The 24,163-nt window shown below is 39.1% G+C and overlaps 1 protein-coding gene across 4 annotated transcripts in view; it reads right to left on the bottom strand.

Moving 5' to 3' along the window:
• The window catches only part of PPM1B (protein phosphatase, Mg2+/Mn2+ dependent 1B), a 78,134-nt gene that overhangs the window by 5,009 nt on the left and 48,962 nt on the right, over positions 1 to 24,163 (bottom strand). For all 4 annotated transcript variants that reach the window (XM_025354203.1, XM_025354201.1, XM_025354204.1 and 1 more), the window contains 3 exons: positions 19,266 to 19,383; positions 10,509 to 10,620; positions 10,055 to 10,112 (listed from right to left, as the gene is read on the bottom strand). In XM_025354203.1, coding sequence (XP_025209988.1) covers positions 10,055 to 10,112; positions 10,509 to 10,620; positions 19,266 to 19,383 — 288 coding nt within the window. The remainder of the gene's footprint in view (positions 1 to 10,054; positions 10,113 to 10,508; positions 10,621 to 19,265; positions 19,384 to 24,163) is intronic.

The following is a 24,163-nucleotide window of genomic DNA, read 5'->3' as shown; positions in this document are numbered from 1 at the left end:
GCTAATTTTGTATTTTTAGTAGAGATGGGGTTTCTCCATATTGGTCAGGCTGGTCTTGAACTCCCGACCTCAGGTGATCCGCCTGCCTTGGCCTCCCAAAGTGGTGGGATTACAGGTGTGAGCTACCGCGCCTGGTTGAAACATGTCTTCATTCTTAAGAGCTGCATGCTTAAATGTTTACAGGTAAAATATGATGTCTGCAATTTGCTCTCAAAGGGTTCAGTCAAAAAAAGAAAAAAAACAGTAGATACAGAAAGAAAAACAAAGCAACTATGGCAAAATGTTAAGTTGTTGAATCTAGATAGACAATGTATAGCTGTTCCAACATATCATATCCCCTTTTTGAATACATTTGGAAGTTTTCATCTTAAAATAAAATACAAAATAGGTTATTGATGCAGTTGATCTGACACAAACTCTTAACCTTCTTTAGAGACACTATACTACACTTTTGGAACAAAGATAACACTAATAAAGCCATATAATAAATGGCAATGTTTTACTAGAAAAATGAGAGCAGATGAATGTTATTTTTTAAAAAATTGTCCCCATTGGCCAGGAGCAGTGACTCATGTCCGCAATTTCACCACTTTGGGAGACAGGGGTAGGAGGATTGCTTGAGGTCAGGAGTTCTAGGCCAGCCTGGGCAACACAGTGAGACCCTATCTCTACAAAAAATGTTTAAAAGGAGCACGCCCATAGTCCCAGCTACTCTGGGAACTGAGGTGAGAGGTTGAGCTAAGTCGAGGAGGTTGAAGCTTCAGTGACCCATGATCATGCCACTGAACTTCAGTCTGGATGACAGAGTGAGACCCTCTTAAAAAAGAACAAAAAAACAAATGAGTGCTTGTTAGGCTGAGGTGGGTGGATCATGACATCAGGAGTTCAAGACCAGCCTGGCCAAGATGGTGAACCCCTGCCTCTACTAAAAATACAAAAAATTAGTAGCACGCGGTGGCAGGTTCCTGTAATACCAGCTACTCGGGAGGCTGAGGTAGGAGAATCGCTTGAATTCGGAGGGCGGAGGTTGCAGTGAGCCAAGATCACACCACTGCACTCCAGCCTGGGCGACAGAATGAGACTATCTCAACAACAACAACAACAAAGTGCTTGTTTTCTTGCCTCAGACATGTGGCGGGGTGGGGAGGGGGGAACGGGGCGGGGAAGTGTCCTCATGGCAAAAAATGAGATGATACTGGGCCGGGCACGGTAGCTCATGCCTGTAATCACAGCACTTTGGGAGGCTGAGGTGGGTGGATCACCTGAGGTCAGGAGTTTGAGACCAGCCTCGCTAACATGGTGAAACCCCATCTCTACTAAAAATACAAAAATTAGCTAGGCATGGTGTGTGCACCCATAATCTCAGCCACTCGGGAGGGTGAGGCAGGAGAATCGCTTGAACTCGGGAGGTGGAGGAGGTTGCGGTGAGCCAAGATCACACCCACTGCACTCCAGTCTAGGCATCTCCCAAAAAAAAAGAGATGATACTGTGTATCGCCCATGTTTTTTGGGTACATATACGTCTGTGTATCTGTTCATGTTAGCATATGTAAAAATACCTGAAAAGAAAGGAAATACAGCAATACAATGATAATGGGCAGGGAGTTCAGACACTTTATTTTCTTTGAATTTTCCAATTTTGCACAACAAGCATATTAGCTGTCTTTTAATTTGCAAAATTTATTATGTGGACTTAAAACATGTTTCCCTAAATAAAGTTTCTCAGCCAGGGCTGGTGGCTCATGCCTGTAATCCCAGGACTTTGGGAGGCCAAGGTGAAAGGATCACTTGAGCCCAGGAGTTTGAGATTAGCCTGGGCAACATAGGCAGACCCCGTCTCTACAAAACAAAAATTTTAAAAATTAGGTGTGGCAACACACACCTCTGGTCCCAGCTACTTGGGAAGCTAAGGTGGGAGGATCACTTGAGCCCAGGAGGTTGAGATTACAGTGAGCCATGTTCATGCCTCTACACTCCAGCCTGGGCAATGGAGGAAGACTCTGTCATTCATTCATTCATTCATTAATAAATAAATAAATAAATACAAAGTTTCCCATTTCAATCTATTCAGGAAGCGTTGAGATGGAACAATGTGATAAGTATAATGATAAACCTGTCAGTCTTTAAGAGGAAATGTTCTACTTTATGGTATATCACAAAGACTTTTTAATGCAGGGCCTACAACCCTCTCCCCCAGAAAACCCCCAAACCAAAAAAAAAAAAAAAGAAAGAAAAAAACAAAGGATAAAAACCTACCATTTTATTTTTAAAACATTACAGGACATTAAAACAAAATCTGCTTCAAAGACTTACACATAGAAGTGATTATCAACCCTTGTTCCACATTGGAATTACTTGTGGAGCTTTTAAAATTGCATACACGTCAAAGTTCTATTTCAAAATACACAGATTCAGTGGATTTGGGTTGTTCTTTTAAAGCCTGACAGGCAATTCGGATATACAGCCAGGGTTGAAAATCACTGATATAGACTAAATGGCATAACTCTATTTGGAGGTGGACTTATTAATAAGGTTGGATGAAAGGTTGTTCTATTTGTCGTATTTGGGTCAGTTTTGGCAAGTTCAACACATAAAGTACCTCTCACTTTCCAACTGACACTTTCATTATTAATCACCTGTATTTCTGTGAATTGCCATAGCAGTGATAGTTTGGGAAGGGAAGTTGCTTTTTAAAAGACATACTAGGTCGGGCACGGTGGCTGACCTGAGGTCTGTAATCCCAGCACTTTGGGAGGCCGAGGCGGGCAGACCACGAGGTCAGGAGATCGAGACCATCCTTGTTAAACACGGTGAAACCCTGTCTCTACTAAAAATCAAAAAATTAGCCGGACGTGGTGGCAGGCACCTGTCGTCCCAGCTACTTGGGAGGCTGAGGCAGGAGAACGGCGTGAACCCAGGAGGTGCGTAGCTTGCAGTGAGCTGAGATCGTGCCACTGCACTCCAGCCTGGGTGACAGAGTGAGACTCCAACTCAAAAAAAAAAGGCATACTAAAACTAAACCATGGCCAGGCATGGTGCCTCATACCTGTAATCCCAGTACTTTTGGAGGCCGAGGCAGGTGGATCACTTTAGTTCAGGAGTTTGAGACTAGCCTGATCAACATGGTGAAACCCGTCTCAACTAAAAATACAAAAATTAGCTATGCATGGTGGTGCATGCCTGCAGTCCCAGCTACTTGGGAGGGTGAGGCAGGAGAATTGCTTGAACCTAGAAGGCAGAGGTTGCAGTGAGCCGAGATTGCACCACTGTACTTCAGCCTAGGTGACAGGGTGAGACTTGGTCTCTAAAAATGAAAAATAAAAAAATTAAAAGCAAAAGAAAACCAAATCAATAAATCAAGTAGAGATGGATTTGCAATGGCTGACATTACAGAATCACTAAATTGAGAAGAACTTTAGCTAATGACCACACTTAAAAGTCATTTTATCTTATGGCAAATTGCACTTTCTCATCACTCTGGATAGACAATAGAAGACTGAAATCTCTTCCCCAGCCATTACATTTGATTTTTCCAAACACTGTTACATAACTCTCTCATGGGCTTTCATTAATATTAGAAGAGAAACCTATTATCTAGGTTCCTGCACTTTCTCTATCTGAACTCATACAATTGATATAGCACACCTATTTTTACACATCTATTATAGCTATTAACTCTACCTTGCAACGGTTCACAAGACTCTCCACTTAGACTGCAAACTCTTTGAGAGTAAAGACAATTTCATATTCCATTCTATGTCCTCCTATCATCTAGGGAAGGAAAAATAATATTTGTGCTAAGAACTTTACATACATAATCTTACTGAATCCTCACAGGTACCCTACAAAGTAAGAACTCCAGTTATTTTTATAAGTGAGGAAACTAAGGCTCAGAGAGATTTAAGTTATTTGTCAGAGTGACAATCTTAGTAAGTGGCAGAGCTCTGATTTGTGCACAGGTATAATTAAGATCAATGTCTATCTTTATGCTCTGTTGAATACACTATGGCAAGTAACATTTTTTGCATATGAAGTACCTCATATAGGTAAGACTCTTACTAAAGAAATATTGGTGAATTATAGAACACCACAGGTTATTTCATATTGAAGTTTATATTTCCTTAATATAGTAAAACTAATGATACCATAGAACTCTAGTTATATTGATTAAACTATCATATCAGATGGGATGTTTACAATTCTGTAAAGTAAATTGAAGGCAATTACTGAAATGAGAATTTAGGACATCTCCCATCCACCCTAGGTTTTAAGGTTTTACTATCAGCTAGACTAACACAGCTTAAAAATCAAATCTCTCATAATGAAAATACTAACTCACACCAAATAAGACATAGAAATTAGATAAATCAAGCAGAGTGTAGTAATAAGAGGGGGAAGGAAGGTAATCTAAGCACATTTAAAAAAATAAAGTTTAACCAGCTAATATTTATTTGCAGCAATTATTTATCTCTTGAAACACAGCTCTCATAACTAAAATTCTTTTTTTTGATACAGAGTCTCGCCCTGTCGCCCAGCCTGGAGTGCAGTGGTGCGATTTTGGCTCACTACAAGCTCCGCCTCCTGGGTTCACGTCATTCTCCTGCCTCAGCCTCCCGAGTAGCTGGGACTACAGGTGCCCGCCACCACACCTGGCTAATTTTTTGTATTTTTAGTAGAGACAGGGTTTCACCGTGTTAGCCAGGATGGTCTCGATCTCCTGACCTCGTGATCTGCCCGCTTCGGCCTCCCGAAGTGTTGGGATTATAGGCGTGAGCCACCGCACCCGGCCCATAACCAAAATTCTTAAAATGACTACTTATAACAGTAGAGAAAAAGTAAACACTAGTAAAAATATTTCTTGTGGAGTCCTATGCGCTGCTTGTCAGACAAAAAAATTTTAAAACTAAAAATTCTCGAATATGACAAAATGTGATACAATTGATAACAAATGAAGATTCTAATAAATTAGATGTTACTTGAAGAATCATGTCAAATTTAATGAATAATTTTAGACAGTGTCGGTCAAGACCACACAGCTAAGTGTTATATCAATCATACCCTAAAAACATAGTGACTAATGTTAGTGCATTTTCAAACAGTATAGGTCTTCTCTATGGCAATGCTTTGACAAGTGAATAAAAAGTAAACATGAAAAAACTAATATTCACATAGTTCTAAAAACTGTGATATAAAAATGTAAAAGCAGTTATGGGTATTGCATTTATCTGTTTGAAGTAAAACAGAAAAATGCATGCAAAATTTAATAATGTAAAAACAATACAGAGATTCTTTTGGGCTCAAAAAGAGACTAATCTGTCCTATTTTTTTCTTCCCTTCTCTAAGATCAAAATGCCTTAAACCATTTTTGGATTAAGATAAATATGTGTATTTAAATGAAAAATAACTGACAAGGAATTGGGCTTGACTGCTTCAACAACTTTATAAAATATTTACCATTAAAAACAGATTATCTTGTGGTTGGGTGCAGTGGCTCATGTCTGTAATCCCAGAACTTTGGGAGGCTGAGGTAGGAAGGTAACTTGAGCTCAGGAGTTCAAGACTAGCCCTGGCAATGAAGCGAGACCCTGTCCCTACAAAAAATACAAAAAATTAGCCGAGTGTGGTGCTGTGTGCCTGTAATCCCAGCTACTCTGGAGGCTGAGCTGGGAGGATCGCTTGAGCCTGGGAGGTTGAGGCTGCAGTGAGCCATGATGGTGCCATAGCACTCCAGCTTGGGACAAAGAACGAGACCCTGTCTCAATCAATAAAACGGAGTATCTTAAGACTATTAAACATATTTACGAAAGAATGGGAAATGATTTTTCCTGGATGGTAGACAAAGGTGGGGTACAGACATACATAATCTCTAACTACCTTAAAAAGGCCACATGGAATAATGTAAAGAGAACAGGTTTTGGAGTCAGCCTAATTCAAATCCTGGCTGCATGATTTATTTAGCTTTGTGACCTGTGCAAGCTACCTCATCTCTGTAAGTCTCATCTGTAAAAGAAAGGTACTGAGAAGATGACCTATGACTCTGTGTGTGTATAAATAAGGGGCTTGGCACAAGTAGGAGCTGGGTAAATACAGGTCACCCCCCTGTGCAACTTTACCCTTGGAAAATTACCAACTTATGCAACTACTTGATCAGTGGCATACTAATTCAAAAGCATTATGAGTCTTTTTCAAGGGAAGAACGTTTTGCATGAAAATATAAAACGCTATAAATACAGACTTTCATACCAATTAGTAACCTCAAATTAATTTTTAAATATATGACTTAAGGACAGCCTTAAGCAAATTACTAGAAATGAATAAATACAAATATTTCCTATTCAAAAAATATTTACTGAGCTTTCACAGTATGCCAGGATTGTTGTAAGTGCTTGGACTACAGACATAAATGAATCAGATAAAGTCCCAGATCTCACAAAATTTATATTCTAGTTATAAAACACAAACTAGCATTTTAGAAAAAGGGAAGGAGTGTGACCCCAGAGTCCTGTCTAATATAAACACAACTTGCAGCAAAATGTAGTTTTGCTTTTGCTGGAGATTTTCCAAAAGATTTCTGGGGATTCGTGCATCCCTAGACTAAGAATCTCTGCTAGACTCTTTGTTACAAATTTGCATTTTAAAAGTTGGGAAAATACCACAATATTGCTTGCGGTAAGAAGATGGAACACATTCTTAAAAGTTAGTTTAGTATGGAACACAAACTAAAAAACAAATTTAGTAAACAAGAAGTTTCCCCTAAATAGTAACCTTTCTGAATATATATTAAAATTACTTAATTTCTGACTTTACTTTCTGAAAAATATTTATTTAAAAGATTTGTCTTAATTATAAGAAAAATGAATGAATCCCTATTTCTAGTGGTACTACTTATGATCATTTACAACAGAACAATTCTCTCCGATATAAAGCAGACATTTCAGGAGCCTAAAAAAACCCTCCGATTTAACTCTGGCTAGAATTCTTTGTTTAAATATCTAAACAAAAATAATTTTTGTTATTTAAAAAACACTTAATTTTTATAATACCTTCCAACTTTCTCCTCTTCTGTAATTCTACCATACTTTCATCTTTCTGACCCCGCAAGTTAATATCCAGCTCCTGGCGACATCATCCACACTGTTAAGAAGCATTTATGGAGCACCTCTGTGGCTAGCTTTTTGCTACAGTGGGTCAAGTTAAGAGCTGAGAATGTAATCACATGTCTGTATTTTCTTCATTCCTTCTCCTTCTGCGGTATTTTTCAGCACATTTCTGCTACTTGCAATTATAGTTCAACATTTTTCTAAGTTAGTGATTATTGTGAAAGGCATATAATATTTCCCCATTTAGAATTCTAGGCTGCAAAGTCAGTTTTCATAGTAAACAAGGGAAGTTCCTTTAATCCATATATCTATGTAATGATAATAAGTTTACAGTCACCATTTGGTCTCTGTAATTATTTCACAACTACCTGACTGCCTGCATCTCTTTAATACGGTAAATGTTTCTAACAGATTAAAATACCACAGATTTTTCTTGAGTCTATCATTCTTATGCTCCAAACATAAGGTGGTTCATTACCCTAAAATGATGTTCAAAAGGCTGGTCTCTTAGCAAATACCTCTGCAACCTAAATTCTTATTTTTCACCACAGCAGTTCTCTGCTTTAGCCAAAAAAGATGTCCTTTCTTTTGAAGACAGCTTATACTTTGTCCATGCCTCTCCAGTCCACTTGAAAGATCATCATCCTCATGTCATTTCTACCATTCAAATCATTCTTCAAATCCTCTCTTTTCTCTAAGCTGACTTTCCCCCTACTTAGCTGAACTTTCACAGCAATCACTGTCCAATTCACATGGCAATGGTCACATTCTGGATTTTGTCATTTATTTGTTACTAAGCTATGTGAAATATTTTGATCATTTAAGGTGTGTTTATAACTACAGTGTAAGCTGCACTGAGCACACAAGTGGGGTCATGTCTTATGTTTTCTAGTCTTCTCCCTCTGTGAATCCACTATATGACATACTGTCAGTATTTGATCTGCTGATATTAACAGAACATTTATGTATGAAGGTAATTAAGTACATATATCCCTTTTCTATAGCCAAATAACAATCTATTTAAGGTAAGGTTTATATATTGAGCATTTCCTCCTAGTTTCATAGTTCCGTTGCCTATTTACTCTCTGTTTATGTAGCTGCTATGTGTAATCATTTTTTTTTAAAAAATTTAGGTTACCCTTGGTATATGTTAAACAGAAAACCTTGTTTGGAGTAAAAACAGACTATTTTCTTGAGGGACCCCAAAATCCAGCAAGGTATATATATATGTTTTTTAAGATTACACATGAGGGTTGTACTTTGAAACATCTGAGGAAATGGGAGTACTTCTACGGCTAATAATGAATCAATAACTGTCTTCTGAGGGCTTATTTCCTCTAATTAAGGTAGTAGATGCCCTGTAGAATCTATAATGTAGCTGAAAAGGAAAGATTCTCTTCTCTCAACCTTCCAAATTACCACCATCCTTTTAGTCATGTCAACATCCTATACTCATTTCTTTGAGGGTTCTCTGATGGATCACATAAAATATTTGTATTTTTAAATTAATTTTCACAGCTTTGGGTCAATTCTTTTTTTTTTTTTTTTTTTTTTTGAGACGGAGTTTTGCTCTTGTTGCCCAGGCTGGAGTGCAATGGAATGATCGCAGCTCACCACAACCTCCGCCTCCCGGGTTCAAGCAATTCTCCCGCCTCAGACTCCCAAGTAGCTGGGATTACAGGCATGCGCCACCATGCCCGGCTAATTTTGTATGTTCAGTAGAGACAGGGTTTCTCCATGTTGGTCAGGCTGATCTCAAACTCCTGACCTCAGGTGATCCGCCCGCCTCGGCCTCCCAAAGTGCTGGGATTACAGGCGTGAGCCACCATGCCCGGCCTTGGGTACAATTCTTAATACTTTGAGGTACCTGCCACAAAAAAAGACTCAGAATTACTGCACTAGACCAAGATATAAATTATAATTAGCAATATATAGCATCACTTTTATATGACTCACTAAAATTATATTAATTGTTAAATTTTCCTTTTTGCCAGGATACTTTTACTGTTGAGGAAAAGAAACTATATTATATTGCTATGCAATAATGAATCCTAGCAAATAATACAACTGAGATGATATATGATTTCTAGCCAATGGATACTGTCTCTCTCAATCTGCCAAGAGGAGCTGGAGACTGGAGGGGGGCTCTTGCTCCCAATCAGTTTCGTTTCTAAGTTTGGCTCCCTTAAAGCTTTGAAGCATATATATTAAAAATTAAGTAATTTATTTTTAGACATAAAAACTTGAAAACCCAAGAGAAAAATACTTATTTGAACTCACTTGGATTAAAAAAAAAAAAAAAAAGACACTTCTGTCTCATGGTAATAGTACTAAAACAAAATAAAACAATATAGAGGAGCAGCTGGCAGCTCGCTCACATTTTGAAGGAAAGCAAAATAAAAGGTAAGGGCATAGAGTCTTGCTCTGATGAAGTACAGCAAGGCACAACAGAAACGGTTATCTCAGCTCAACGCTCATATACCCATAACACAACAATAATATTAGAAAAAAACTATCCTCGGGTATTCCAAGTGGGTATACAGGGGTACTGAAAGGTCTGGTCATAAAATAGTAACTCACTCACTATCGCTAACTTCTGGTGATGGCAGCAGCCTGCTGGAGGAGAAATTGAGATATTTAAAAGAGCATTCTTGCCTCAAAATTAAGGTTTAAAGGAGAAGAAGGAAAAGCAGACACATAGAGAATAAAGACAGCGCAAATAAAAAAGGTCATTTGATGCCCAGAGAGTGACAACAAAGCTATCTACAAAACAAAATTTTATCTCTACCTTCAATACATTTTCTTAAACTTTAACTGACACCTTAAAATGAAAAGCAGTAGTAATTTACTACAGACTATAATTTATTATAGACTTCATTAATGTAAATGTACTCATATTTAGTATTTATATTATGAAATTACTTCAAATGCTTATGAAATAAAATAAAACTTACCCCATCACTTTCTCTATGTGGATTCAGTCTACTATAAACAGCTTCAATTACATTGCGCCTAAAAAAAAATCATGCTTTAGTTTTATTAAATTACATAGAATTTTAAGCTTGTGAATATCTCAATATTTCATCCTGACTACACTAAAAAAGTAACTGCTACACTCTATACTTGTCAAGAACATACTTTCTACACTTTACTCTCAGAATCTGATTTTGCACAATCCATTTGTACTTATTAGCAAGGAAAGAAGGACCTTCATACTCAAAGAGTATGATAGATTTTTTAAAAAATCGTTTTTGGATGAAGTTTTAAGAGTTCTTCTCTAGCATAAGAAACACTAACCCATTTCACCTCTAGATAATTGATGTACTTCTGATTTAAGTTTCCTTACCCCAAATTATTTAATTACTAATTATAAATGAACTCAAAATTAGCTCTTTTTGTTCTACTTACTTGCCAGCAAGACCTCCCCCAGGAGGCAAATTTGGGATATTTTCTGCAGACAAGATGCGCATGACATGGGCAAGATCAGGCATTCCTTCCTCGCCAGACTTCTCCATAATCTCTGTAGGTTTTTAAAAAAAGTTCCTAAATTAATGTGATAAGCCAGTACTCACCAAGAAGTGAAACAAGAATACTATTTGGTAGTACCTATTTTAAAATATATTAAAAAAAATTACCATCAGCACACAAAAAATTTTTTAAAAGTAATACAAGAAGCTACTTATTTTTTTTTTTTTTTTTTGAGACGGAGTCTCGCTCTGTCACCCAGGCAGGAGTGCAGTGGCGGGATCTCAGCTCACTGCAAGCTCCGCCTCCCGGGTTTACGCCATTCTCCTGCCTCAGCCTCCCGGGTAGCTGGGACTACAGGCGCCCGCCACCTCGCCCGGCTAGTTTTTTGTATTTTTTAGTAGAGACGGGGTTTCACCGTGCTAGCCAGGATGGTCTCGATCTCCTGACCTCGTGATCCGCCCGTCTCGGCCTCCCAAAGTGCTGGGATTACAGGCTTGACCCACCGCGCCCGGCCTAGAAGCTACTTATTGACTGAAACATTGTCATGCAGGGAAAAAAAGGAAAACACAGTTATTTGCACATATATGTTCATTCCAGCATTATTCATAAAAGCAAAAACTGGAACAAACTAAATGTTTAGCAACAAGAGGACAGTTAAAAAAAACTTTGGTGTAGCCATTGAGTGAAATGGTCTATAATCACTAAAAATTACGTAATAGGTGTCTCGATGAATACAGAAACAGCTATACGGAAAAATACTTCTGATCTAATATCAAAAATAATATAAAAGTTATGAATGCCATTACTAAAGGATAACAAAAGTTTAGCTGGATAAGAATTGTAAGAAAAAGGGGAGAAATTAAAAATCATTTTTACAGGTTGTTACTTACCTGAAATAGTTACATTCTACATCATTTGTTTTTTTTTTTTTTTGAGACAGACTTTCACTCTTGTTGCCCGGGTTGGAGTGCAATGGTGCGATCTTGGCTCACCGCAACCTCCGCCTCCTGGGTTCAAGCGATTCTCCTGCCTCAGTCTCCCAAGTAGCTGGGATTACAGGCCATGTGCCACCACGCCTGGCTAATTTTGTATTTTTAGTAGAGACAGGGTTTCTCCACGTTGGTCAGGCTGGTCTCAAACTCCCAACCTCAAGTGATCCGCCCGCCTCGGCCTCCCAAAGTGCTGGGATTACAGGCGTGAGCCACCGCACCCAGCCCAGGCCTTACTTTTAAAACAAAAAAAGGCAGTGTCTTCAGCAGCCCTTGAGATACAAAATCCAAACTGTTTTACCATGCCTCACAAGACCCTTACATTGACTTTAACATTTCCTACCGAGTAGCTAGGATTACAGGCAGGTCTAAGTTTTCTACCTTAAGTCTGTGTCTTATAGTATAAGGCTTCTCAACATCAACAGCACTGACATTTTACACCAGACAATTTTTTTGTTGTGGAGTCTGTCCTGTGCGCTGTGGAATATCAAGCAGCATCCCTGGCCTCCATTCACTAGATGCCAATGGCACCCCCTCAGCTATGACACCAAAAATGTCTCCAGGCATTTTCACACTCCTCTACTCTAGTCCAATTTACCACTACCATGTATTAACGCTTAATTTCTAATTGGTATTTTGCCTTCTCTTGTCCCCTTTATACAATCTCTTCTCCATACAGCAACTAAGAGAGATCATTTGGAAAAAACGAACAAATCACTCTTGTATTCAAAATCTTCCAATGAATTCCCACCACAAGTCAAATAAAGTCCAAAGTCCTCACTTTGGTCTACAGAATCCTACATGATATGCCTCCTACAAACCTCTTAATCTTCCTCTAGTTTTCTACTGGCTCATTCTAACCCAGCTACACTCACTAAGAACATTCCCTCCTAGTCTTTGCTGTTCTCATTGCCTGGAATGTTCTTCCCTCAGATATTCTCTCTCCATGCAGGTCTCTGCTCAAATGTCCTTCCTCACAGAGACATTCCTAACCAATATTCCTTGCTGCTTTCTGCTTACTCTATTTCTCTATTAAAAAAATAGGTTTTTTACTAGAATACAAATTCCATGAGATTTCTTTTTCTGCTATATCCTCAGTGACACGTGTTCAATAAACACTGAGTAAATCTCTATGTAGAAAGCAATCATTAAATATACAATTCATGAATTTAGGTGAACTATTTCCTGTTCATTTTAGTATTATTCCTTTCCTACCTGACCAGTCATCACTAAAAGCATATACACAGATTTACCAAGTTACCACAAAATTTAAAGTCATATTACATGATTTAAAACCTCAGAAGAAACACAATGCTCCTGAAGAACACTGCTTTATAAATAAAAAGTTACTTTTTTTTTTTTTTAAAGACATGTTCTTCCTCTGTGGCCCAGGCTGGAGTGCAGTGGTGCCATCACAGCTCACTGTAACACCAAACTTCTAGAACTCAAGGGATCCTCCTGTTTCAGTCTTCCAGCAGCTGGAACTACAGGTGTACACCAACATGCCCAGCTATTTTTTAAAACATTTTTGTAGGTCTATGATGACCAGGCTGGTCTTGAACTCCTAGTCTCAAGCAATCCTTCTGTCTCGGCATCCCAAGGATTATAGGTGTAGCTACTGTGAAGTTACATTTTAAGTACCAACTTAATTTGTAGTGGCTGCCGAGCTAACAATTTTGTTTCCTGATTAATAATAACTATTTGCTACAGGCCCTAGAGATCATATAACATATTTGTTATCTCTCCTATATAATATATACTTTGGAAAGTTACAAACTATGCAAAAGAAAATTAATATTATTAACTCATGTTAAACTGAATTGACCACACCTTTAAGAAATTAAAATGTGGCTATTACAGAAGTTAAGAGTTCATACAAGTTACAGTTTGCTGAGGACTTACATGCTAGGCACCATAATAGGTGCTTAATAAACAAAATTCTCATTTATTTTGACAAAAACTCTTTCCTTGGACCAAACCTTCAGCAAGACTCTTGAGTTCTTTCTGACTAAGAGACCTTTGGGCTCCCTCTCTGTGCTTGTAGAAACCAGGCTGACTGAGAATCCTGCTCAGTCAGTTTACTGAAAACCCCCACATACTTGGTATATGACCACTCTGGATATTTCAGCCTGGCCTGCCATCCTATCAAGTCAGTTTAGCCAGAAACCCCTTCCTTATGTTGATGCTTTCTCTTAGTAATAATTTTTCACCTACTGACACTCCCTTCCAGCACTCAGCTCCTTTGTTATAAATTCCACTTATCTTTATGGAACCCCAAGTTGAGTTTAATTGCTTTCTGTCACTGCAAGATTCTATCATAGTGGTCCCTATATCTACTGCCATGGCCCCCCTGAAAAAAATATCTGCCTTACCATCTTTAACAATTGTCATCAATCAGCTTTTTCTGCAACAATCTATTAAAAAAAAAAACTCTATGGGGCCAGGTGTGGTGGCTCAAGCCTGTAATCCCAGCACTTTGGGTGGCCAAGGTGGGTGGATCACAAGGTCAGGAAATCGAGACCATCCTGGCTCACACGGTGAAACCCCGTCTCTACTAAAAATACAAAAAGAAATTAGCCGGGTGTGGTGGCGGGCACCTGTAGTCCCAGCTACTTAGGAGGCTGAGGCAGGAGAATGGTGTGAACTCGGGAGGTGAAGCTTACAGTGAGCTGAGATCGCACCACTGCATTCCAGCCTGGGGGACACAGCGAGACTATGTATCAAAAACAAACAAAAAAAAAAGAACCCTCTATGGTTGGTGTTTTTATCTTTAGTTTCCAATAACGTAACTGGAGCCTTGAGGGGTTAAGCAAGTTGGATAAGATCACATAACAGGCAGCTGACCAAACTTGAGAGTTCTTCCTAAAATAAAAACTACCCGGTTTCTTTATGAATGAGAAAGAAGGAAACTAAGAGAATTCCTCCCATCTTCTGATAAACTATAGTCAGCAATCTACAACCCCAATGTACTACAATTTATCATTAAACATTAACTCCTATAAAAATAGCTCCTCTTAATAATATTATCAATAGGAATATGACCGTATCTGACATAATCTTCAATGTGTTCTTACATGTTTCTCACGTTTCCATCACCCTCAAAGCAGGACTCACTGAGACTCAAAAGCACTGAGACCTAAAAACAAGATTCATTTAGGGCTGAGGAAATTGTAGGCCCACAAAAAACTTTAAGCACATTGTTTAGGGTGCATAGCTAGATAGTTGTAGAGACAGAAAAGCTAAATCCCCATTCTCCAAATTTGCAAAAGACTCTCCTTGGTTTTATACTTTTAATTGTAATTATATATTAGAAATCACAGATCTTCACAGTTCAAAACTCTCACCAATTACTGCGGCCTATTATATACAAAATGACTCACAACAGGCCAAATTCAACAAGCCCATTACACCATCCTCGTAAGTTATACCATTCAAATGTATTTTCTCCCCAAAAAGAAAAAAAAAAATCAAAACATAAAAGTGTTAGGAGAAAATACAGGTAACTACATAACCTTGAGTGGAAGAGCTTGGTATGATATCAAAGTTCTCCCGCAAAGAAAAGAAAAAAGACTGACAATCTAACTTTATAAAAAGTAATTTCATATCTTAAAAACAGCATATATAAAATCAAAAGGTTATATTAAGATTATGATACTTAGCTTCTCAGGGTTGAAAGTAAAAAAGAAAAGGGCCTTAAGACTGAAAAATACATTCTCAATTTATCAGGGTAACCACTATTTTTTTTTTTTTTTGAGACGGAGTCTCGCTCTGTCGCCCAGGCTGGAGTGCAGTGGCACGATCTCAGCTCACTGCAAGCTCCGCCTCCCGGGTTCACGCCATTCTCCTGCCTCAGCCTCCCGAGTAGCTGGGACTACAGGCGCCCACAACCGCGCCCGGCTAATTTTTTGTATTTTTAGTAGAGACGGGGTTTCACCGTGGTCTCGATCTTGTGAGCTTGTGATCCGCCCGCCTCGGCCTCCCAAAGTGCTGGGATTACAGGCGTGAGCCACCGCGCCCGGCCATAAATTTTTTTTTTAACTAAATGGAATTTTTTTTTTTTTTTTTTTTTTTTGAGACAGAGTCTTGCTCTGTCGCCCAGCCTGGAGTGTGCAGTAGCACGATCTCGGCTCACTGCAAGCCCCACCTCCCAGGTTCATGCCATTCTCCTGCCTCAGCCTCCCAAGTAGCTGGGACTACAGGCACCCGCCACCACACCCGGCTAATTTCTTTTTGTATTTTTAGTAGAGACGGGGTTTCACCGTGTTAGCCAGGATGGTCTCGATCTCCTGACCTCGTGATCTGCCCTCCTTGGCCTCCCAAAGTGCTGGGATTACAGGCGTGAACCACTGTGCCCAGCCTACTAAATGGAATTTTTTAAAGAATGTGTAACTAATAAGCAAATCCTAGGATGAACTGGAATACATCTAAAAGAAGGCAAGAATGGAGGATTAAAAAAAAAAAATAGATGAAACAAGAAAGACAGCAGATTTAAACTCAAACATACCAGCAATTACATTAAAGATAAACAGACTAGCTTCTCCCTTCTCTCGTTTCTGAATAATTTTGTCCAACACCATTAGATTTGCTTAGTTAAGCAAAACAAATCTTTCAGGGAGTGGAGGGGGAAATAGTGGCCACAAATTGGTCCAGAATGGGATATTCATGGCTAACCACAGTAAGCATAGCTTTAGGATGGCTACAGGGATGGGCAATGTGGAGTGAGGAAGGCATACGCATGAAGGTTAGCCGTGATAGAAGAGAGTTATAAATATGAAAAGGGAGAAAACTACAATAAACCCTGCAATACTGTACAGTTGCGGGCAGGACAAAAAGATGCTGCAACAAGTTTTAAGAGGCTCTCATTGGCTGAAACAGTTTATAATACAATGAATAGAACAGGAATTTGTGAGTCTGTGCTCATATAAATAAACAGGTAGAAAAGAAAATTTTTCCTTGCAGTAAAATGCTAACACATATAAAAAGAATGACTGAGCCAGGCACGGTGGTTCATGCCTGTAATGCCAGCACTTTCGGAGGCCAAGGTGGGCGGATCACCTGAGGTCGGGAAGTTTGAGATCAGCCTGACCAGCATGGAGAAATCCCATCTCTATTAAAAATACAAAACTGGCCGGGCATCGTGGCACGTGCCTGTAATCCCAGCTACTCAGGAGGGTAAGGCAGGAGAGTCACTTGAACCTGGGAGGCGGAGGTTGCGGTGAGCTGAGATCACGCCATTGCACTCCACAGCCTGGGCAACAACAGCGAAACTCCATCTCAAAAAAAAAAAAAAAGAATGACTAAATCAGAAAATCACCAGTTGGCTATCATTCTTCAGGCAAAAATCACAAATGGATGCTAAAACTATCTGCTGAAATATTAATGAGAATAGGTTATTAACAATCTCAAAGTGTATCCCCATAGAATACTTATGAGTAAATATAACATATTTATTAAATACTTATTAGGTATAACATAATTATTAATTAAGTAACCTGAAACACAACAACCCAAGAAAGTCACAAAAGATGTTAACATTATAAATCAACATCGCATGCCTCCCTGATTGTGATGCACTGAGAACAATCTACAGTCACTTCCACGGTATTCCTGCCAATGTATAACCTAAATCTTATCAAGAGGAAACATCAGCCAACCCAAGCTGCACATTCCACAAACTTGTCATCTTAAAAAATGTAAAGGTCCATAGAAATAAAAAAAAGACTATAGAACTTTTTCCATTGAGGGAGAGACTAAAGAGGCATGATAGCTAAATGCAACACACATGCTCTAGACTGCACCTGGACCTACATATGACATTACTGGGATAATCAGGGAAATTTAAATGAGATCTGTGGATTACATATTAATATTGTATCAACATTAATTCCTTAATTTTTCCTCTCCAGAGACAGAGTCTCGCTCTGTCATCCAGGTTAGAGTGCAGTGGCATGATCTCGGCTCACTGCAACCTCCGCTTTCCAGGTTCAAGCAGTTCTCCCACCTCAGCCTCCCGAGTAGCTGGGATTACAGGCACCCGTTACTAGGCCTGACTAATTTTTGTATTTTTAGTACAGATGGGATTTCACCATGTTGGCCAGGCTGGTCTCGAACTCCTGACCTCCTGATCCGCCCACCTTGGCCTCCCAAAGTGCTGGGATTACAGGTGTAAGCCACCGTGCCAGGCCAATTTCCTAATTTTTATGGATGTACTACAGTTATGTAGTGTTATGTAATCTTCGTTTTATTAAGGAGTACTGATATATCACATTTGCAACTTTCAATTGATTTGGCTCAGGAAAAAGGTAGTAACATGGGGGGGGGCAGGGGAGTAAGAGGAGAGAGGCGGGAGAGGGAAGGAAGGAGGGAGAGAGAAAATGAGAATGTTACAGAAAGTATATATAGAGATGCGCCAAACGTGGTATTACATAAACAAATGAGGAATCTAGGTAAAGAATACTACATGTACATGGGAGCTCCTGTAATACTTTTGCAACTTTTCTGTATGTTTAAAATTATTAGGCTGGGTGTGGTGGCTCCCACGCCTGTAATCCCAGCAGTTTGGTAGGCCGATGTGGGAGGATCGCTTGAGTCCAGGAATTTGAGACCACCCTGGGAAACACAGTGAGCCTCATCTCTACAAAAAATAAAGAAAACTAGCCAGCTGTAGTGGCACATGCCTGTAGTTCCAGCTACTTGGGAGAGGCTGAGGTGAGAGGATCACTTGAGCCCAGGGAGTTGAGGCTGCAGTGAGCCGAGATCACGCCACTGTACTCCAGCCTAAGCAACAAAAAGAGCAAGACCCTGTCTCAAAAAAATAAAAAAATTATTGCCAAATGAAGTTTAAAAAAATATGTAAAATAATCTTTTGAAACACTAATCTTAACTCTATCAATAAAAGGGAAAGGATACCGTAATGAATTCCAATGATAATTAAACCAGGAAGGGAGAATTAGTATTAGTGGAATTAGAGTACTTGGTTTTCATGATATTGTTAAGGGAAATTTCAATGGATTCTCCACTTACTAGTAGAAATGTATGCAGGGAAAGAAGGAAAAAAAAAAAAACCAGCAAGCTCTAACCAACTACCTTCAAATTATGTTTCTCTTTGGTAGTGAAACAGACATATTTGTCTTTCTCCTGTCAATAAATCTCCACACATTGGTCCAAGATAGTAAATTTTAGACAGATGTGTTTTTTCAAGGACTTGTTTTGAAATACTTCTTTGTCCTATGTAATTTTTTTCGGGGGGAGACGGAGTCTCGCTCTGTCGCCCAGGCTGGAGTGCAGTGGTATGATCTCAGCTCACTGCAACCTCCACCTCCCAGATTCAAGCAATTCTCCTGCCTGAGCCTCCTGAGTAGCTGGGACTACAGGTGCGTGCCACCATTTCCGGCTAATTTTTTGTATTTTAGTAGAGACAGGGTTTCACCATGTTAGCCAGGATGGTGTCGATCTAACCTTGTGATCTGCCCGCCTCAGCCCTCAGCCTCCCAAAGTGCTGGGATTACAGGTGTGAGCCACCACGCCTGGCCAGGAAATTTTAAAATAATCATTTGATAAACAAAAATAATACTTTCCCTCTCTAAATTTTTTTTTTTTTTCTTGAGATGGAGTCTTGCTGTGTTACCCAGGTGACAAAAGTGCTAGGATTACAGGCATGAGCTGCCATGCCTGGCCTGTCTGTATTTTTAAAAAGCATCTGTCTTACCTTCAACCCGTGATTCCAAGTGCTTATCCAACTCTGAATCTTTTTTCACCGCTTCATCTGAGACCTTGGGAGCATTTGAAAAGCAAACTAGTACAATACTCATGTTATCTCGACTTCCCTGTATATTAAAGAAAAAAAAAGAAAAAAATTGTATTTCTACAGTCTATCAACTATCATTTACTTCAAAATACTTTAAGCAATTATAGTTTATTTAATCATCCAGAACGTTTATGTTCAACACATTTTTATTCCAATGAACTACTGAAAACACAACTTGAAGAAACAAGGTGTCTATATATGGGTAGATCTGTAAGTATTTTTGTATTTTTAATTCTGGTGAACTATTCTTCCCATCACCATTCCAGTCTGAGAAATGAAGATATCTTCAATACAAATTAAATCTTCTAAACTATTTCCCACTCAAAACTGTCTATTCCCAAACTGGCTTAAGTCCACAATGGATCCTCCCAAACACATATGCAAATGTTTTCCAGCTTAGCTTTTAAACTGCATCAGAGCAATGCTACGACTCTGTGAATTTAACATAGCTGAAATTTGTTATCCAGTGGAATACCCAAAATGCTAAACTGAACAATTATTATTATTTTTTGAGACAAAGTTTCACTCTTGTTGCCCAGGCTGGAGCCCAATGGCACGATCTCGGCTCACTGCAACCTCTGCCTCCCGGGTTCAAGCGATTCTCCTGCCTCAGCCTCCTGAGTAGCTGGGATTACAGGCAACCACCACCATGCCCGGCTAATTTTTTTATATTTAGTAGAGATGGGGTTTCACCATGTTGACCAGGCTGGTCTTGAACTTCTGACCTCTGGTGATCCACCCACCTCAGCCTCCCAAAGTGCTGGGATTCATAGCCGTGAGTCACCACGCCCAGCCCCACAACTATTAATACAAGAAACAATTCAAAGGGCACAGCAACAGTGGACTGTAACTGGACAACTGAGATCCAACTGTAGTCATATAATAACTTTTAAAGAAAAGACATCAGATTGTTGTATAGTCGCAAATAGTTTCAGAGTCTTTACAAAGTGGCTAAAATAGCTAATTTAAGGACATATTTTATTTCTCCCTTTTAACCACACCCTCACAAATTACCTGCGTTAAAAAGGAAGCACAGGCTGGGCGGGGTGGCTCACGTCTGTAATCCCAGCAATTTGGGAGGCTGAGGCGGGTGGATCACAAGGTCAGGGATTCAAGACCAGCCTGATTAACATGGTGAAACCCTGTCTCTACTAAAAATACAAAAATTATCCAGACGTGGTGGCACGCGCCTGTAATCCCAGCTATTCAGGAGGCTGAGGCAGGAGAATCACTTGAACCCGGGAGGTGGAGGTTGCAATGAGCTGAGATTGTGCCCCTGTACTCCAGCCTGGGGGACAGAGTGAGTCTCCGTCTCAAAAAAAAAAAAAAAAGCAAAAAGCAAAAAGCAAAAAGCAAAAAACCAGGCACTGTGGCTCATGGCTGTAATCTCAGCACTTTGGGAGGCCTTGGGGAGCAGACCATTTGAACCCAAGAGTTCCAGACTAGCCTGGGCATAATGGCAAAACCTTATCTCTACAGAAAATACAAAAATTGAGCTTGGTGGCGCACACCTGTAGTCCCAGGTCCCAGCTACTCAGGAGGCTGAGGTGGAAGGATCACTTAAGCCTGGGAGGTGGAGACTGCAGTGAGCCGTGATGACACCACTACACTTTAGCCTGGGCAACAGAGCAAGACTCTGTCTCAAAAAATAAAAAAAAGAAAGCAAGCACATACTACTCTAGTACCATGAGATTGTGTGCAATAAATTAAAACTATCTTCTCATTACTTTTTCTAAAGGTATATTACTTTAACTGAGTTTCTAAGAGCAGGAACAGATGAAACTCTTCCTAGAACAATGAATTTTTTTTTAAAAACTTTTTCTGTTCACTCTAAAAAACTAAGTCAATGGAGGTGGTAGGCTATTTTGTCTGACAGTGGAGTTTGCCAACTTGCCAACTCAAGTGAAAGAAACCAAGACCACACCCATTCTAGTCTTTTCAGTTATTATGGTCAGAATCTAGGCAGGCATGGCTTGGTTCAGACTTGTGCCTTTCAGAACCTACATGACACAGCCCAAAAGACAGGTGGCCTTGAATAACTTCTGCCTTCACCTCCTAATTCAATGGGAGTAGAGTGTGAAGGCAGTGAAGGTTGGGTCTTCAGAAGACTTCAAAATAAATTAACTTGCCATAGATTGTTGTGCTTTGGAAGAAGGAACCAATATGAGTATATTTCATTAGATTACCGGTTATCTGGAAAACCAAGAATTTCCAAATTGGCCAAATTAATCTCATTCCTTAATGAAACCCACCAAAACTTTTATATTAGAAATACTGTATGTATTTGGTTATATGAATATACTTGTATAAATGTCATAAGGGCAGGTCAAGCAAAAATTTTTAATTAAAAATCATTTTAAAGTACACCATGGATATTCAAGAATCAAACAGCTGGACATGGTGGCTGCCTGTAATCCCAGCAGTTTGGGAGGCAGAGGCAGGAGGATCATTTGAAGCCAGGAGTTTGAGACTAGCCCGGGCAACATAGTGAGACACCCATTTCTAAAACAAAACAACAACAAAAAAGAATCAAGCATAATTACATTTTATAAAGCAATTTTATGAATAAACAGAATTAATGCCTTGCACTTTTAGAAATCTAATTTCTTTAACCCTTTTTAGTTTTGGTAACAACAATGTGAGCATTCTTGAACATTTCCTTATCTAATTTCCATTAGATTTTTGTAAGTTATAAAATACAGATACTTCTGGAAAATTAATTGAAAGAGAGTTCCAATAAGTTTATGGCTCTCCAAAGATATTTAAGGGAAATAATTTATATTTACACCTCAGGCATGTGTGATTTCAATGATGTTGCTTCTTAGCCACGTTGCCTGGCTTACTTCTATTTCTATGGTAAAGATGGCTTTCCCCTAAACACCAAGTATGAATATGTTTCAGTAGCTGTTATACAGCAACAGAAAAGGTCCTTTCCTTTGTGCCACTCTGTTTTTTAGAGACAAATCATCCTTGTATAACCAGTATAAAGTTTTCACTAAGTTCATAAATAAAACATGGTTTTTTTTTTTTTCTAAATCCAGTTTGGATAACTAAAGAAATTAGCTCTGCATATAAAAATTGATTATTTCATTACATGTTCTTTTTACTTTTTACAACAGCACAGCGGTTAACACGCTCAATAATTACAGTACTAGATCAAAGAAGTCAGTGCCCCTGCCATAAATAAGGGCACCTAAACTTAAACAGAAAATAATCTGATATAGTTTTTTGTTTGTTTTTGTTTTTTGAGACAGAGTCTCACTCTGTCGCCCAGGCTGGAGTGCAATGGCATGATCTCAGTTCAAGCAATTCTCCTGAGTTTAGAACTAAACCATTATTGAGGGGATTACATTTTCTGTTATATAAATTATTACAGAATGATATTGCCTTTGGAAAATAATAATTCCCTCAATTTTATCCAACTATGAGGTACTATCTCATGTTTTAAAATAAATAGGCTTCTGGTAGATGGTATATAAATGAAATTTTGGAAAATCAAATAATATTTTAAAAGAACAATTTAAAAGAATACTGACTTCTATGATTTAAGAAAAACAAAGCAGATGACAAAGTAACAAGCATAGCATGATTTTTTTTTTTTTTTTTTTTTTTTGAGACTGAGTCTGGCTCTGTCGCCCAGGCTGGAGTGCAGTGGCCGGATCTCAGCTCACTGCAAGCTCCGCCTCCCGGGTTTACGCCATTCTCCTGCCTCAGCCTCCGGAGTAGCTGGGACCACAGGCGCCCGCCACCTCGCCCGGTTAGTTTTTTGTATTTTTTAGTAGAGACGGGGTTTCACCGTGTTAGCCAGGATGGTCTCGATCTCCTGACCTTGTGATCCGCCCGTCTCAGCCTCCCAAAGTGCTGGGATTACAGGCTTGAGCCACCGCGCCCGGCCATAGCATGATTTTTTTCAGTAAAATAGAAAAAAAGAAAATCCTATTTTATGTTTATACATTTCTATCAATAATCACAGAGAACCATTTGGAAAGATATACAGCAAACCATAAGCAGTGGTTCCCTAAGGGGGATGAGACTGGAAAGCAGAAACATCAAGGGGAATCACTTTACTTCAAACATCTTTGTATTTGTTACAAAAAAAATTTAGTCTCAATGTTTCCCTTGGGGAAAAATTTTTCAGACCATGAAAACCGAGACAGACACACACACACAGACATACACATACACACACACACATACACACACACACACACTTCTTTATCAGACCCTTCTGGGAAATAATGCTAACAAAAATACTAAACTTGAGTCAGAAAACTAGTCTCAGCCTCAATACTCATCAAGTATATGACTTATGGATATCTTTTAATATCAAACAACCTCCATTTCCTTACTTGCAAATTGAAAAATAAAAACTTTTATTTTGTTCACCTCAGAAAGTTACTATGAGGATTAATAAGCACATATAATTTACAAGTTATGAAAAGCTATGCAAGTAGCAGTTACATATTCTATATAACCCGAAATCAGTTGGCAGTAAACACCATAAATGCCCTCCCCTCGAGTTAAATACCTAATTTAAATAGGGTAATACCTGACCAAGCCAACACTTACAGCTTAATATTAATTGGCAACCCTGAAAAATGCTTATCTTTTTTTTTTTTTGAGATGGAGTGTCCCTCTGTCGCCCAGGCTGGAGTGCAGTGGTGCGATCTCGGCTCACTGCAAGCTCCGCCTCCCGGGTTCACGCCATTCTCTGCCTCAGCCTCCCAAGTAGCTGGGACTACAGGCGCCCACCACCACCCCCGGACAATTTTTTCTTTTTTTTTTTTTTTTTTTTTTTT

The sequence above is a fragment of the Theropithecus gelada genome, chromosome 13 (assembly GCF_003255815.1).
Source record: "Theropithecus gelada isolate Dixy chromosome 13, Tgel_1.0, whole genome shotgun sequence".
NCBI lineage: Eukaryota > Metazoa > Chordata > Mammalia > Primates > Cercopithecidae > Theropithecus > Theropithecus gelada.
Note: the sequence above shows the minus strand (reverse complement) of the source record. Positions and strands in the feature narration are given on the sequence as shown.